This window comes from Camellia sinensis, chromosome 10 (assembly GCF_055761805.1).
Source record: "Camellia sinensis isolate YWXY chromosome 10, ASM5576180v1, whole genome shotgun sequence".
Classification (NCBI taxonomy): domain Eukaryota; kingdom Viridiplantae; phylum Streptophyta; class Magnoliopsida; order Ericales; family Theaceae; genus Camellia; species Camellia sinensis.
Window position 1 is genome coordinate 82601069 of NC_138970.1, and position 18947 is coordinate 82620015.

General features: G+C 37.3%; 1 protein-coding gene across 3 annotated transcripts; it reads right to left on the reverse strand.

Moving 5' to 3' along the window:
- Window positions 1-972: 972 nt before the first annotated feature.
- Window positions 973-8799, reverse strand: LOC114281291 (histone deacetylase HDT1). 3 transcript variants are annotated; one of them, XM_028223730.2, is made up of 10 exons: window positions 8646-8799; window positions 6269-6339; window positions 5950-6167; window positions 5713-5729; window positions 5587-5631; window positions 5234-5307; window positions 2496-2570; window positions 2236-2359; window positions 1366-1495; window positions 973-1278 (listed from the first exon to the last, which is right to left on the reverse strand). In XM_028223730.2, exons 1-10 carry the CDS (start codon window positions 8656-8658, stop codon window positions 1215-1217), a joined length of 831 nt encoding a protein of 276 aa, XP_028079531.2. In that variant the 5' UTR covers window positions 8659-8799; the 3' UTR covers window positions 973-1214. The 3 variants fall into 3 exon arrangements, with proteins under 3 accessions (XP_028079531.2, XP_028079532.2, XP_028079533.2); XM_028223731.2 differs by having other exon boundaries at window positions 2269-2359; window positions 8646-8796; XM_028223732.2 differs by lacking the exon at window positions 5587-5631 and having other exon boundaries at window positions 8646-8798.
- Between the last annotated feature and the right edge of the window lie 10148 nt (window positions 8800-18947).

The window sequence follows — 18947 nt, forward strand, 5'->3', positions numbered from 1 at the left end:
AATGCCGGCGTGAATGATGGTTATATTATTATGTGCCAAGGTCTCTTCTGTGTTGATTTTGAGCCCTAGGTACCAGATGTTCATAAAAGCATGCGCCTTGTTTGGTTTGTTTTTAGAAACAAATTTTGGAAAAAAAAATTTAAAATTTTGTTTGGTTTAGTGATTTTGGAAATTTTTTTCCTTCCAAAATCACTTTCTATCTTCTACACATCAATCAATTATTTCTTCTCTCCCTCTCCTTTTCAGTCATTTTTTCTCTCATACACATCTATTCAACTATAACAAAATATTAAATCATTCTAAACTCCCACACTTACAATTTTTTTTCAAAATATATAATCAAACAAATCAAAAAAAATTCTAAACTCTTTCCAAAATTTTTTTGAAAATTTCTTCAAAACCAAACCATACCAAACACACCCATGGTTTTGCAATTAGATTTGAGTAGTGGACTAAGGAGTTGGTGGCCATCCTCTGAACTCATTGAGCAACAAGCCAAGCCAAGCCAAACAATGAATAGTTGCATAACCCACCACATTTCATGTCCATCGAAATGCCACTTCTCAACCTAAAGAGCTCCCATATATGCATAACAGCACATTCCAAAACTATTACGGCACTTCCTTGGCTGATGACCATACCAGACACTGAACTTAACCATGATGCCATTCGCTTGCAAAGGGCAACCATAAACAGATAGGAGTATTCAAACAACCAAGAAGCAGCCAACAGAGACACAACGGACCATAGCAATTATCCACCTCTTAAACCGGAACCACCATTGGAATTTTGATTCCACCAGTTATAGGGGTAGGGAGTGAAGAGAATTTTCTTAAAATCATGATTGGCTTGGAGTGAGGGAGATAGATATGTATAAACTCTAAGCACATGGAAAATGATCAAGAGGTAACTAACAGCAATAAATCAATGGGCACCCACATTTCAACGTCATAGAGTAAACAAAATGATCAATTGCCGCTAATGGAAAAACCTAGCACCATATTTTATTCAGACCATTTGACAGTAACACCCCTAGTGTAAAAAGCTAGTTGACAGCAAAGTTTGGTGTAGTAAAACAGTACCAAATAGACTAAGCCTGCATTTACATCTAATAATATGAACCCTCAAAAACACCTTAATACAGGTGGCTTTCTCTCAAATCCTATACCGAACAAGTTCCAAAACTCAAGCAGAAGCTCTCCCTTTAAATCCATTTATTTTTCTGCACTGTGCTTGGCCTTTGTGTGTGATTCCAAGGCATTTTCCGAGTTAAACGACCTACATAAATTTTGGTTTAAAAAAAATTTGATAAACTGCACCAAGTCCACATCTTAACAAAATTCAACAAGTCCCAAGGATATTTACTTGTTACATGACTTGCAAGAATTTGATCCAGCTGATTTTGGAGTTGGCTGCTTTGACTGATTACCAGGAGTTTTCCCAGCCTGCTTTTCGGGATGAGTGGTAGCCACGTGGACACTTCCTTTCTTGGCATCTACACCAACAAAAGGGTTACTCTTCAAGCATTAACTTATCCACATACAAACTGCCTATACAATCATTACTTTAAGTGTGGCTTATGATTAATTCTGAGCATTTCATATATGAAGCAAGATAACCATGGCAGGAAAAAACAAATCAACAGTAGTAATTAAAACAATATCAGAGTAGAAAACATCCATAAGAAAAGGCAAATATAAGTTAGAGAATTGCTAGCTTCTTAAAAAAAAAGAAAGAGAATTGCTGTAGTACTCAAAAACATTATATCCTAAAAGAAGTTACAGAGGAGAACATCATTAATTTTAAACAGGAATCTCTGAGAACATGACCGCAACAATTCCACTAATAAAAACTTCACTACTAGAGAAGAAACCTGTTTTTTACATAATCATAAGGAAAATGAGTGAGAACACTAATTAGTGCTATCACTAATGATGTGGCAGTGAGCCCCACCAGGAATGATTTGATGTTTTGGTCTTGGTGTTGTATTTTTTTTCTTTTTTTATTGAGTGTCATGTCATTAGTGGTCTTTTTAGAGCTCCAAAATTAGTGGTCTCTATCATTGTTGTAATCATAAACATAACTAAAACTCTGGAAAGATAGCCTATGTGACTGATAATAGCTAGGTAAACTGCTACTCCATTAGTTTCCCCATGACCCCTATAAATCCACATCATGGAAAATCTTGGCTTTATGTGCAGAATGGACTGTCCAGGAGAAAGTACTAGTACTCACCAGTAGAAATAAAACAAAAAACAAGAACAATACCAGACTTTTGAGGAGTAACCAATTTTGCCTTCTTATCAGGACCAGGTGTCTTAGTAGCAGATTCTGCAGGTCTCTTCTTGCTCAGTACAACCTTGAAAGAAGGAAAACAATGTGAATTTAGCCAGCAAATAAAAAAAAAAACAAAGAAATATTAGACGTAATTTCCAACCATCCTTCAACCTATTAAAACTAGTAAGGGGAATATAGACAATAAATTGTAAATCTACCTTCTTTGGAGCCTCTTCCTCCTCGTCATCATCCTCAGTCTCAACTTCCACACTCTCAGATTCAGTATTATAGCTCTAAGCCAAAAGACAAGCAAGTGTTTGCTACACTTAGTTACAGAGGTATCTAGAAGGCATTTGTTCTTTATCGCCATAGATACCAACTAGAATTGGCAGAAACATATGTTGGGGACACCATGGTATAAGATGACAACATATATATGCATATACATACATACATATATCAAAATCACTGCCAAAATGCAAAGAATTGCTCTAGGCAACTGCATTGCAACTTCCAAAATGTAAGTGCCTAGAAAATCAAGGCTTCGTTTGGTAAGCAATTCAAATTATAGTTTCACCCATTGACTTGAGTGTTTTATTTGTTTTGAGCTTTCAAATCATAATTCTACACCCATTTCTCAAAACTCAATTCAAAACATAATCATTACTTTTCAAAACTCATAACCAAATACATAATTCAAAACTCTTTTCAAAACTCAATTCAAATCAATATTTTAATTTTTTAAATATTTAAATATTTTAATTTTGTTAAGATTTTAAATATTTTATTATTTAAATATGTTACGATTTTTTAAATTTTTTAATTTTTTGAATATTTTTAAATATTTTAATTTCAAAATATTACGATTTTAATTTTTTAAATTTTAAAATATTTTAATTTTTTTGTTATGCATTTGGTTACGATTTGATTGTAAAATTGTGAAAGTAATATGGAATTTCGAATTATGTATTTGATCATGAGTTTTAAAAATAATTTCTTAATTGAGTTTTGTTTTATGTGTTTGGTTACGATTTGAGTGTAGAGTTGTTTTTAAATTTAAAATATTAACATTTTTAATTATTTAAATTTTTTGAATATTTAAATTATTTAAATTTTTACGATTTATATTTTTTGAATATTTATTTTAATTTTTTACATATTAAATTTTTTAGATTATTTAAATTATTTAAATTTTTTGAATATTTATTTTGAAAAAAAATTATTTCCTTTGTAGTATTTTCAATTAAAAAATTGATTAATGTTATTTTCTGTTAATAATAAATTTTTTTAATTGAATTTTAAAAAGAGTTTGGTTGAGTGTTAAATCAAAATTTTCAATGGTGTGAAAGTAATGTTTTGTTATGAGTTATAACAATTTGAATTAAGTTTTAAAAATTCTTTTCAAAACTTATAATCAAACAAATTTTCTTACTTCACGTGTCAAATCAAACTTTCAAAACTCAATTCAACGCTCTATTCAAAAACCATAACCTAACAAGTTTTCTACACTCAAATCGTAATTCTACATCTCACAAACTCAAAATACAACTCATACTCTCAAATTATATTTACAAAACTCTACCAAACGCAACCCAAGATGCATGATATTTTCCCTGTCAATAGTAACATGTACCCTTACTGCTATTTACCAAGGCATAGAAATGGACTTGTTTCAACTCAGAACAATAAAACACAATCTATTTTTCCACTTCTACCAACTGCACCTACAGACTTGCATTACAAGACATAACACCATAATATACAGAGGCAAATGTGCATGCATGTGGTGTTGGCTCTGGAAGTTACAGATTCCACAGAAACTGAAAGGGTTCTTGTGGTGTTGTCTCCATGGGAAACTCCTCACAAATAAGCTTCTTTTGAAAAGGGGTTTATCTTTGGAGGCCACTTGCCCCTATTGCTGTAAAGAGGAGGATATGAATCACCTCCTTAGAGACTGCTTTAAAGCAAAGGAAGTGTGGTTTGCTATTTTTGGAAGGCATTTGTACTTGAATATGTGTAGCAAGCCTTGGAAGGACTGGATCATTTGTAATTCAAAAAACAAAAATCATTTTAATGATAACCTTACTGTCTACACTATTTTTATTGTTACTCTTTGGGCTATTTGGAAGAATAGGAACCACAAAGTCTTTAATAATAGTGTAAATAACATTCTTGACAGTGGCAGGTTCATCATGCAATATTCTAATGATATTCATCAAGCTTTTGTTGTCTATTGTTAATCCAAAGACCTGCTTTTAGACTCATTTCATGGTCTCTTCCACCCGCAGGTAGACTGAAGTTAAACACAGATGGTTGTAGAAGAATGGGAGGTGAAGGTGGATTCGGAGGTCTAATTCGCGATGAAAGGGGGACATGGGTGTGTGGCTATTATGGGAAGCTTCACAGTGGCACTAGCTTGGAGGCTGAACTATGGGCGATCTACAAAGGGCTCACGGTGATTTTACAAAAGGGAATGAACAATGTAACCATTGAGACAGATTGTGAGCAAGCAATGAAGCTGCTAAAAGAGGAACCAAATGCCAAATGCCAAATGCCCATTCAAAGGGCTGGTGGAGGATGCTCGTATCATCATGAGAGGTTGTGAATGTACTGTGCAGCATGTGTATAAAGAAGGCAACCTTTGTGCTGATGCTCTAGCCAAATTTGGTGCTACTCAACCTAAAGAGATCTTAGTGGTTAATGAACCACCAGCTGGTATCAAGGAGTTCCTAGTTGCAGACATGATTGGCATGTCTTGTGAAAGGGCCTAGGCCTGTGTTTTCTTTTTTTATTTCCGTTGTACCTAAAAAAAAAAAATGTGCATGCATGCCCATGTGTACATATATAAATCAAACAATCAAAGTAGGCTTACAACAAATACACACCATAAATCTTCTTTTTTATCAGAAAACACAAGAGTAAAAAGCCAAGATAAATTCTCGACAAAAAAAATTACCTCATCTGAATCAGTGAAAAAATCAGAAGAAGTTGAATCATCAGTGCTACTACTACCTTCTTCAACATTCTTAGCTGCAGGAGGTTTATCTTGCTTAGCATGTGACTCGGATTTTCTTACGATGACAAATTATAAAGGAAGCAGACATGGTGCTTTTAAAATTGGGGAATTACAATGCATGGGATAGAGGAAAAAAATTACAAAAACATGTGAGGCGCAAGTGATTCTATGATGGGATGCAAGTGAAAAATTATGGCGGTGCAAACTTGCACCCCTCTATGTTTGTGTTATAAAAAAAAAAATTCTGTCCCACTGGGATGTAATTCCCCCTTTTAAAATTTCAATGTACATACTATTATCAGCAGCATTAACTGGATGTTTCAACTCAGACTTAGACTCTACAAATAAGAAATAGGTATGAGTGCAATGACAAAAGGTGAAAAATAAGGAACATTAGAGCAGTGTGTTGACAAACTCACCAGAATCGTTCTCAGGCGTGATCATAAAAAAGACAATCAGTTAAGGGAGACAATAACGACAAATAAACACACCCACCACCCAGAAAATGGGGAAAAAGGAAAGCCAAAACTGGAAAAAGGAAGTAAAAATAATGCCAAATATAACGGCAGTAAGACCAAAAGCCAAGGAAAAATTTGCAGGAAATAGAATTCCATATAAGAGGAGAGAAGAAAACAAACAGAAAAAGGAAAGGATATTTATCCGATGGATTATCACATCTATATCCTGACAAGCAGACATAGCCACTTTTCCAGTTGTGGGATAGCTCAAATTTTCTGTCGAACACCACATCAAATTGTTGCTGAGGGAATTTCTCAGGAGAAAGTGTTCCAAGGACAAGCTTCTTGCCATCAACGGTGGCATAGAGGTAAATGGATTCACTCCCTTTGTTCTTTTTAACCTCACCAAGACAAGCCTGTAGACAAGTATTTCACACACTTCAATGTAAATGCAAAGGATGCAACAATAATTAATTAAAACAACTACCAACTAAAATTCTGGTTGTTCAACTATAACCTGTGAAAGATGCACGATCTTGCCTTTCCCAGGTCTTACTGGGCGACTCTGTCCACTTTTGACCTTAAGTCCTGTGCAATTATGACATGGTTAAGAATTCTCAAAAACTGCATTCAATAAACCAGTATAAAAATAGAAATAAAAATATAATAGCTGCACAAAAACATAACATAGAGTGCAGCCAAAAATTGACACATGTAGCTTGACAATTCAATAAACAACCATAACTCTGTAAATGATTGCACCATTCTGTAAATATAAAAAACCATTGTCTGATTTCAGTCAAATAATTATATATAATTGTATAAGTAAATATGTCTATTTGTTAAATACATGCATGCATACATTTTTTCCTATATCCTTAAAAGAAACAGAAATCTAGCACAAGATTCGACTTGAATATCTTTTCCTCCTCTAATAACAGGAAAACTTATCACAAAGGAAATTAATAATGGATGCATTTAGAAATAACAAAACAAGTTTAACTTAAGTTAAAAATGATTATTACAGGCCATTTATGTGCAAAGTGGAATTTAATCCAAGAAAATATTGGAAGTATATTTTCCATCCATTAAAAATCTTTCCATCATGAATAAATAAAAGACAATAGGATGAAAAGAGCGGTATTAATGAAATATCAACAAATATAAAAATAAAAATAAAAAAATCATTAACAATCAAAATGTAATGAATCAATCAACAAATCTTATGTCAATAAAAACCATGTGTTCAAGGCTTCCAGCGCCAAAGGTTCACACTATTTTTTGCTTTTCCACAAAGGCAACCAAAAATACAATCAAGGGCTTCAGTTTAAAAATTTTGATACTGTTGTTAATAAGGAACAAAACCAGTATTTTTACCCATGATACCAAATTCAACCATGAGACGGGTAAATGAATGAAGTTCAAAACATGATTTAAACAACGAACAAAAAATCTAAAAATACGTAACTCCATACCAGACAGGGATTGCAACTAAAATATTGACTAAAATTAGAATAGCTTAATTATGTGCAATTTCAGAAACCTGTTTTTTTTATAAATGCCAAGACAAGTTACAAACACTTCTAAAACACTTTCTTTTTTTTTTTTGATAAATGACACCCAAAAATAAATAAATAAATAAATCTGTACGTACAAACTGTTGAAAATCTAAACATCTAATCAAATAAATAAGTGGCAAAAAAAAATTCATAAATCTCATAGCAAAACAAAAAGCTTTTTTAGAAGACAAAAAAGAAACAACAAATGCAAAATACTACTGTGCAAATTGTAGAACTGATTAATTTGTGAGAAGTGATTCACATGGACCCTTCAAAGGTCGCTATCTCTTCTTCTTCTTCTCTAGTTATAAAAAATTTCGGAAAGGAAAAAAAAACCTACAATGTATGATTTAATATTCAACATATAAGATGATACAGCAAGAAGAAATTTCTATCTAGCGCAGTTAACAATTGAACCCAAACATAGACTGAAAGAACAAAATTGACAATAACATTAACTTGAAGGATTGGGATTCTCTCATGTTGAGATCTCAACATGAGAAAGCTTGAGGGGCCTATGGGGCTCACCATGGATCCCGTTTCGAAGATCTGAACTGTTCATTTTGTAGGGTCGTCAAGGTCTATTATTAATGAAAAAAATTAGTTCGATCTAATAATCATAACTTTTTCATTTTATTGCATTTCTCTGAAAAAATGTATGACAAATATATTTTTGAAATTGACCATCCATTTTTTTAGACACAAATGTGACAAAATAAAAAGGTTACGATCATCAGATCGTCTGAAATTTTTTCATGGATAATATACATTGAAAATCCTACAAAATGAACAGTTCAGATTATGAAATGAGACCCGTGATGGGTCTTATGGGCCTCTTAAGTTTTCTCATGTTGAAATCCCAATAAATTTCTTGCAGTCAATTTAGAGCATAAATTACATCCAACAAAACCTTAAATGTACACTTCCTCGGTGCATTTTCCATTTCCAGACAGAACCATGTAAATTAAATACCACAACCCACGACGTCTACACACTATACAGATATGCCTATTACCATTTTCATACACCTTCAAATACACACAATGTAACAAACACAATGTATACAAAGCGTATATATATGCATACATGAACACCAAAACTATTGTCACACAACAATGAGCGAAATCGAAGAGCCTAATAAAATATGATCAACATCAGAGCTACAAGACAACGAACAAACAACAAGCCAACAAAAAAAACTGTATGTAGATGAAAAACCACAAAACCCTAATGCGTTTGAAAATGTAAAACAATAAGGCCACAAATGAAAGGTACGACGTTGCAACAGATTAATAGATATGAGATTAGGAGAAGAAAATGAGAGAATATTATTACCCCAGAACTCCATTGATCGATGTTAATGAGAGCTTCAAAGCTATGGAAACTTTGGAGAGACAGAATTAGGGTTTTAGGATAGAAAAAGCGAGAGAGAGTGAGGGTTGTGGAACGAGGTTTGTAAAGGTGGTGTTGGGGCGTGCGGAGAGCTGCGCTACTTTGCGCGTACTACCAAAATTTCAAAATGAATTTTTTACTTGAATTATGAAAAAAAATTGGAAAAATTAGTCTAAAATCATTTTTTCATTTTTAGGCCAAGTTTGGATGGTATGAAAAAATCTAAAAAGTCAAAAAGTTATTCAAAAAGTTAAAAAGTTAACACTATTCACCAAAAGTCAACAATTACGGCTGCACAACTCTCAATCCTAATTTTTTCGTACAAACTAATTTTTACAATTTTTTATTACACATTTTTTCATAAAAGTCAAAAAATTAATCCAAACATCCATATTTTTTCCCTCAACTTTTTAGTCTAAAAAGACAAAAAGTGCACTTATTTAGGGCACTCCAAACAACCCCTTAGTAATAAAACAGATTTTTGATATTATTTTTTGATGTCTAAAGTTTCTCAATCCCACACTTATATATCACAGAGAAATTTGATTCTCTCTTTCTCTGCAATCTTCATTCTAAGGCGAGTTCATTTCTCTCTCTCTCTCCAAACCAAACCCCCTCTCTCTTTGCACACTCCTCTTTCTCTCTGCTCCTTTCTCCTCTCTTGGTTTTCATCTCCGACAACACCACCACAGCCCTAACATTACCATCCCACCGTCAGCAATGGAGGTCGCCACTATGGCCTTGCACTTTTTCCCCACCACTGCCACCGCCACCGCCACCGCCACCGCGACTCACATGCTATCTTCATCCACCAACCGAACCCTAAATTGGTCCTCTCCCAGAGCTTCTCTCTCCTTCAATTTCCTCTCTTCCTCCGTCGCCGTCAGCATCTCTGGCGATTTCTCCGGCTAGAAGCTCTGCCCTGCCTTTCCTAAACCCTACTCCAGCTCTCATCCCAAAAAAGGCATCGTCACTATGGTATTGTTCCCAAAACCCACAAATTTGAGTCACCTTCTTTTTTATCTAAGGTTTTTCAATTTTCTAATACTCTCTCCGTCCCAAAATATTAGTCTCTTATTCCATTTTTCATTGTCCTAAAATATTAGTCCCTCTTCAAAAATCAAGTACAAAAATAATATAAATTTTCTATTTTGCCCTTCTTTTAAATTAATAAACAATACAAAAGTACAATTATGACATTGATATTCTCAAAAAATGTACTATTAAAAGGATAATTTTGAAAAATCAACTTTTTTCAAATGCAATAATTGTACTACAAAAAAAAGTTGAATTCCCCAAAAGGGACCATTATTTTGGGACGGAGGGAGTATATAAAGCTCTAATCTAGAAGTTCCTTCATTTTCAATTCAACATTTTTAACTTTCTTCGTTTAATAGTAATATCTATTATATATCTTGCTCTACTTTGTAGAGGGCTCGATCCAACTCTTTTTCGCCATTGAAATTTAAAGAAAAAAAATTATCTAGCTTTGATTTATATTGCAAGTTTGATTTGATTTATTGGGGGAAAAAAATTCCACTTTTTTGTTGGTTGATGTCCTGTTTGGTTTCTATTAAAATTGAGAGAGCCATTCATGAATGAGCAAGTTATTCTCTGAGATTTTGTAGAGCTGATTATAAATGATCTAGCTTTTTGAAGCAAATTCCAAGTTTCAGAAATCAATTGACAATTTTATTGCCTGTTGTTGGTTATATATTTATTTTGTTGTTGGATAAATGGTAGTTGTTCAATTTTCTCTGGTTTGTTGTTGTTCAATTTTTCTGATTTGCTGTTGTATGTATGTCTTACAGTCTAAAGAAAATTGTTCAAAATAGTGGTTGTTCAATTTTCTCTGATTTGTTATTGTTCAATTTTCTCTGGTTAGCTGTTGTATGAATGACTTATAGTCCAGAGAAAATTGGTCAAAATGGTGATTGTTCACTTTTCTCTGATTTGTTGTTGTATGAATGTCTTACAATCCAGAGAAAATTGGTCAAAATGGTGATTGTTCAATTTTCTCTGATTTGCTGTTGTATGGATGTCTTACAATCCAGAGAAAATTGGTCAAAATGGTGATTGTTCAATTTTCTCTGATTTGCTGTTGCATGAATGTCTTACAATCCAGAGAAAATTGGTCAAAATGGTGTTTGTTCAATTTTCTCTGGTTTGTTGCTGTTCAATTTTCTCTGATTTGTTGTTGTATGAATGTCTTACAGGCCAGAGAAAATTAGTCAAAATGATGGTGGTTCAATTTTCTCTGGTTTGTTGTTGTTCAATTTTCTCTGATTTACTGTTGTATAAATGTCTTATAGTCCAAAGAAAATTAGTCAAAATGGTGGTTGTTCAATTTTCTCTGGTTTGTTGTTGAGTGAATGTCTTACAGTCTAGAGAAAATCAAACAACAAAAAACTAGAGAAAATTGGTAAAGAGCCACACAAATTTTCTCTAGATAGAGCCACACAAAGCCACACAAAGTTTTTCTATACAATTTTCTCTGGATTTCTTTGGTACTTAGAGAAATGTCAATTTTCTCTGGCTTGAAAGATGAGGAATAAAGTTGGAAGAGAAGAGAGAACTGCAATTTTCTCTAGTTTCATCAATTTTCTCTAGTTGAGTCAAAACACAATTTTCTCTAACATGTTTAATTTTCTCCATGATGTTCAATTTTCACTAGATTTCTCCGATTTAGAATTTCTCTTGAAGGGAAGAGAGAACTGCAATTTTCTCTGATTTGATCAATTTTCTCTAATTGAGTCAAAACACAATTTTTTTTTCCTTGAATAATTTTCTCTGTGATGTTAGAATCTTGTGACAAAATGCATTTTGTTGAGTGATAGAAGTTAGAATCCTGTTATTGAAATAGGATCAGTATTAGTTGTAACGCCCTCAAAATAATACATAAAACCCCATAATCATGCATTAATGATACAAGAAAGAGAATTCACATTCCCAACATCAAAGTATTCTTACAAGAGATATTACATGTTGACAACAAAAGTAAATACCCTATAGGCTTACAACTTTCCAAGTCAACACTTGGGTTCAACAAAATAGAGTTATAACTCTTTACACAAAATAAGCCATTGGCTTGATATACATGTAATACAAAAAGATAATCACAAAAAGATCTTTCAGCCTCTAAGCCTCCCAAGCTACGTCCTTGGAGGTGACATGTCACCTGCACCTGAAAATGATGTCCCATATAGGGTGAGCCAACGCCCAACAGAGATATGTTAAACATAATATGAACAATAACTAAAACATTAGCATCTGATAAATGTTTAACTCATATAAACCAACTTATAACATATTCCATTTCCATGACAAATATGTCCATGTTTCATTCCACTTTCCTTTACTTAACGAATTCAATTCATAAACATAGCTCAGAACCTGGCCAAACAATTCAATTCATAATCATGGCTCAGAACCTGGCCAAACAATTTAATGAGACTATAACTCATATTAAAACACTTCCATACTTCACAATTCACATGAGACAGCAACTCATATTAAAACACTTCCAATACTTCAATTAATACACATATTTGCTGTATTAATGGAGTCCATCCCCTATCTCCTCCCAAACAGGTTTGAGAGTCCATCCCCTATCTCCCCTCAAACCATGGAGTATATCCCCTATCTCTTCTCAAACAATATACATATACAATGTATTTAAACACTTATCATAAACAATGATCAAGCGAAGCACATATTCAATATGTTATTCCATCCGTCATATTCAATAACTTATCCAATTGATTAGTTTTAATTCACCTAATCATCATGCAGTGTCTACAACAATCAAAATTATCCTCCACCGATAGCCCAAAGCAATTATTTTTAAACAGATAATAAATGCATCAACAGATAAATTATCAACAATTTCAAAGATGAGTAATTAATCAATCCAACTCCACCATTCATTCTCATAACTTCCCAATTTCATTATTTCCAAACCAATTTCATTATCTCATAATAAATGTCATTAATTTCACAAATGACCCAATTAATCCCAACTAAGGTATTTTCCATTTTTCTCAATATTGACCCAAAGGTTCAATTTCATCAATTAAACAACAATGATACCACTATCCGAGACCTCTCATACACATGGAGTTTAACATTTTGGAAGCCCCCTTTTTATAACCACAAGTCAAACCCTAACTTTCCCAAAATTACCAAATAACCACATCTAATCAAAATGACCAAAATTTATGTCAAAACCCATAAGAAGGAGTAGGATATCCCTACCTTAAATGAAAAGACCAAATGGAGAAGATGATGAAACCCGAAATGCTCCAAACTCAAAGATTTTCGGATTAAAATGTAGCCCACACCAAGCTCTACACTTTATGCAGAGGAACTATGGTAAAAGATCACTCAAACTAGATGATTTCTTAGAGAGAAGTTGCAATCTAGAGAGAGGAGCTCTCAAATGAGGGTTTTGAAAAAGTCAGAGAGAGAGAGAGTTGAAAAGTGATTTAAAATGACCCAGCTGCGATATGATATACGTATGACCGGATCGAGCGGATAATAGGACGCTCGAGCGTCAAGCACAAAAACTTAACCCACTCGAACACCAAAGCACAACAACAAAACACTACCCGCTCGAGCGCAAAGATGTCCGCTCGAGCGTGACCCGCTCGAGCATAATGAAATCCGCTCGAGCGTGAAAAACACACCTGTAGTATTTTTGCAGACGCACAAAATGCTGAAAGGATGCAAACTTCGCTCACGCGCAAAGGGACCCGCTCGAGCGGATCATCAAAAATCTGGGTAACAAGAATAGAGACCAAAGCTCAAGAATTGTTAAACTCAACCTCAAAGAGTTAAAGGACGAAAATGTAATACAAACAATAACAATCATCCACGGAACTGAGTCCAGGATACAATAAACATTGAGAGGAAAACCGGGATCGCTATAACCTCCCCCCTTAAAGAATTTCGTCCCCGAAATTAGTTATAAGTTTCAAAACTGAGATTTTTCAATTATCAACAATATTACAATTCCACATTTCACATCCTGACCCACTATCGGTCATCCCATCTCTTTTCAAGAGGCAAATTACAACATATGATACAACATGCATTATCAACATGCATTTCCTTGAAATTCAACAATTTCCAACACCATGTTCCAACATTTCATAACATATTCAATGTTAATGATATATCTATATTTCTAAAATGTTATTAACATATACAATGTTAAAATAAATTTCCATTTTCAAGGCATATCCAACAATTACCATACTTCCAATAACCAAAACATATACAATGTTTTACAACTTAAGACATATTCAATACTCTTAAAGTTTATCAATACAACAAAATTCCCAATACATGGTTACACGTTAACAAACAAGTCCGGATATTTCTCACGGACCTCCAACTCACATTCCTAAGTGGCTTCTTCCACTCCGTGATGTTTCTACAAAACCTTTACCAAGGGTATCGTCTTGCCTCGCAAGACTCGATCCCGTATATCCAAGACCTGTACCGGTCTCTCCTCATACGAGGCATCCACATCAACCTCTAAGTCGGTCCAATCCAATACATGCGATGGATCTGGCTCGTACTTCCGAAGCATACTAACATGAAACACGTCATGCACTCCGGACAACTGCGGCGGCAAAGCTAAACGGTAGGCAGCCTCGCCAATCCTCTCAAGGATCTCAAAAGCGCCAATAAACCGAGGGGACAACTTCCCACTCTTCCCAAACCTCATTAAACCCCACCTAGGTGATATTTTCAAGAAGACATGATCACCCACCTAAAATACCAAAGGTCTCCTCCTATGGTTGGCATAACACTTTTGACGACTCTTGGCTGTAACAAGTCTGTTACGGATAAGCTCAACTTTCTCCGTCGTCTCCCGAACCAACTCCGGGCCCAATAAAGGTGCATCACCCACCTCGGCCCAACAAACTGGAGACTTACACGGTCGACCATACAAGGCCTCAAACGGTGCCATACCAATACTCGATTGGAAACTGTTGTTGTAGGCAAACTCCACTAAGGGCAAGTGCCTCTCCCACGATCCACTAAAGTCAAGGACACAACCTCAAAGCATATCCTCAAGGATCTGGATAGTACACTCAGACTGTCCGTCAGTCTGAGGATGATAAGCCGTGCTAAAGGTCAATCTAGCGCCCAAGGCATTCTGCAAACTCTGCTACAACCTAGCAATAAAGCGTGGATCTTTATCTGAGACGATCGACACTGGGACCCCGTGCAATCTCACTATGTCCCGAACATACAAGTCGACAAAATGATCTACCAAATCTCTCACGTGCATAGGGATAAAGTGTGCCGACTGAGTCAACCGGTCAACTACCACCCAAATAGCATCACTACCCTGCTGAGTCCTCGGAAGACCTACAACGAAGTCTATCGTGACATGCTCCCACTTCCACTCAGCTATAGGCAAGCGTTGCAACAAACCCGCTGGCCTTTGATGTTCGGCCTTCACTTGCTGATAAGTAAGGCACTTAGACATAAAAACGGCCACATCTTTCTTCATACCCTGCCACCAAAACTGGCAACCCAAATCACGATACATCTTAGTGCCTCCCAGATGCACTGCAAGGCGCGAATGATGAAACTCTCGGAGTACCTCCTCTCGACAAGACTCCGACACAAACAGACGATCTCGGTATTTCACACTCAAGTCGGGATACACAGTCAAACCCTTCTCAGCCTTCCCACTAGAGATCTTCTCCCATAGGGATTCTACCTCAAGGTCACCTCTCTGTGCCTCTAACACTCGATTCACAAGTGTAGGCTGCACAACTACATAAAGCAAGGTCGTAGCCTCAACAGATTCACCCAGAAACAAATCAAACTCGCCAAGTGCACCCAACATTTCCCACTCCCAGATGGCTATACAAGCTATATCACTGATGGATTTCCTGCTAAGGGCATCGGTCACAACATTGGCCTTCCCTGAATGGTAATGCAACTCAAAATCGTAATCCTCAATAAACTCCATCTACCTCCTCTGCCTCAAGTTCAAGTCTCTCTGTGTGAACAGATACTTCAGACTCTTATGATTCGAGAACATCTCGAATCTCTCACCATATAGGTAGTGCCTTCAAATCTTCAAGGCAAAAGCCACAGCTGCTAACTCTAGGTTATGTGTAGGGTAATTCCTCTCGTGTATTTTCAACTAACGTGAGCCATAGGCTACCACTTTCCCCTCTTGCATCAATACGCAACCCAAACCCTCTCGTGAAGCATCACAATAAACTGCATAACCTGAACCTCTCTCCAAAATAATCAAAACCGGAGTGGTGGTAAGTCTAACTTTCAACTCTTGGAACGACTTTTCACAAGTCTCACTCCATACAAACTTGACCCCTTTCCGCGTCAATCTAGTCAATGGTGAAGCTAGCCTGGAGAAATCTTTCACAAATCGGCGGTAATACCCAGCTAATCCCAGAAAACTGCAGATCTCAAAAACACTCTTAGGCTGTGCCCAATCTTGCACTGCCTCTATCTTGGATGTATCGACAGACACCCCTTCCCCGGAGACTACATGGCCTAAGAACTTAACCTCTCTTAGCTAGAACTCACACTTCCCAAACTTAGCATACAACTTATGGGCTCTAAGCAACTCAAGCACCACTATCAAGCATTCCTCGTGCTCCTCCTCAGAAGGTGAATAAATCAGAATGTCGTCTACAAAAATGACCACAAAGCGATCTAAGAACTCTCGGAAGATCCGGTTTATCAAGTCCATAAACACTGCCGGTCCATTGGTGAGCCCAAAAGGCATCACCAGAAACTCATAGTGGCCATACCGCGTACAGAATACCGTCTTCGGAATATCCTCCTCCCTGACCCTCAACTGATGGTAACCCGATCTCAAGTCTATCTTAGAGAAACAACGGGACCCTTTCAACTGGTCAAACAAATCATTAATACGAGGCATAGGGTACTTATTCTTAACCGTAGCTCGATTCAATTTTCGATAATCAATACAAAGTCTCAGAGCCCCATCTTTCTTTTTAGCAAAGAGGGCTGGTGCTCCCCACGACGAAGTACTAGGGCAAATGAAGCCCTTATTTAACAATTCTTGGAGTTGAATCTTCAACTCACCCAACTCGACTGGGGCAAAACGATACGGTGCCATAGAAATCAGCGCCGTATCGGGCACTAAATCAATAGAAAACTCGACCTCTCGATGGGGTGGCAAACTAACAAGATCCCGGGAAAAGACGTCCGAGTATTCACAAATCACTCCGGGTAACTCAATCTGGATCTCATTACACTCACTACTCATAAAGCTAGCGAGAAGACCACTAAGCTCACTCCGCCCTCGCGGATCATACACTGGTGGCAAAACACTACCAACCCGATCCCTTAAGAAATGAAAACAATCCCCGCTCAAGGTACATACAGTAACTCTCTGGCAGTAGCAATCAATAACAGCCCGGTATGACGATAACCAATCCATACCCAAAATCACATCAAAAGCCGACATAACCATAACTACAAAAGAAAATGGAAGCTGGCGGTCGGCGACCTTTATATCACAACCCCGACACCCTTGTTTCAAAATCAATTCACCCCCCAACAGGTGATAGAACACAAATAGGAGATGTTAACTGTGCCAACTCTAACCCCAAAACAGATGCAAATGCAGCAGATATAAAGGAATGGGATGTACCCGTATCAATCAACACATTGGCAACCGAGTTACAAAACAAAAAGGTACTTCTCACAAAAGATGGAGCCGGTACAAGATCCTGCGCGGTAACAACATACACGCGCCCTGAAGGTCTCTGATCTACCTTCTCACCTCTCGGAGCATAAGACTGCTGCACAGACTGAGACGATGAGGCTCCTTGATTGGCCCTCGAGGCCTGAACTGACTGTGCTGGCTGAAAACTCTACGTCTGCCTCGAACTAGACGCACCAGATGTGCCACTCAACTGCGGGCAAAACCTCTTCAGGTGCCCCGCCTGACCACACTGGTAACAAGAAAGCGGCTGGCCTCTGCCCTGACTCTGGCTCTGAGGGCGAACCGAAGATGAAGCTGCTCTCTGCCCTCCTCCCTTCTGCGGGCAAGCTGGAGACTTGTGGTCCAGCTGACCACATTTGTAACAAGTAATGTCTCCCTGACTGCCTCTCCTAGAGCCTGAACTCGGCACAGGAAAGGTAGATCTCGCAAAAGCACCCTGGGACTGTTGAGGGTTAGAACCCCTCTGCCTCCTACCATCCCCCTAGCCATCCTGACTCCTCTTGGAGCCTCTCATCCTCTCCTCCTCCTCGTGCATAATAATCTCAAGATGCGCCGCAGCATCCATAAGGCGTCCATACTCCCAAGTCATGGACCCCGCAACTCTAGTCTTGAGCCCGTGTCTTAACTTCTTTTCGAACTCAAGACAACAGCGTTCCTCAGATGCCACTAGCTCAGGTGCAAACCTAGATAAGCTAGTAAATACGACCTCAAACTCGGCCACTGGTGTATTCAGCTACTTGAGCTGACAGAACTGATCTCTCAACTTCTCCCTAACAGCGGGAGACAAGAACTTCTCCTGGAAGGCACCGACGAAAGCCTCCCAAGTTCCTTCAATACGGCCCCGAACAAACTTCCACCACTGACCCGCGTCTTCCTTCAGCTAGAAAGACGCCAAGGTCACCTTCAAAGCCCCGTCTTCGGTGCCAAGCATCTTAAACGTCTTTGTCATCTATTCAAGCCACTCATCAGCCTTAAGTGGCTCTTTCGGATCGCCAACAAACTCGTCCGGGTTAGACCGGAAAGGCTTTCTCTTCAGAAAAGAAGGCCCTGCCTCAGTAACATGGGCCTGGACTTGATTATCAGCTATGAGAATGTCCATGGATTCCCTCAATGCTCCTGCCATCTCGCGGGCTAAGGCGCCCATGGCCTGCTGACCTACTGGCTCGACCACATTGATCTGACCAACCCCCTCCTGCTGCGCCAGAATTTCATCCAGTATAGGCATTTCCTGCCTCCTAGGCCTACCTCGCCTACTACCACGTCCTCGTCCTGACATCCTAATAAAGGTAACGAAAACATTAGCACATTCACAAATGTGCCGAAGCTATTTCACTCGCGTCCTAAAGCATTGAACAACAGTAATTCATTCGACGTAAGCACATAATCACATAAGCACTTACGAATTTCATCTCCGGATAATGACAGTCCCGAGGCGTTACTAGAGTTCCGGTCAGAAACGGTAGTGATCAAGTGCCTTTCCAACAGGACTCCCAGAA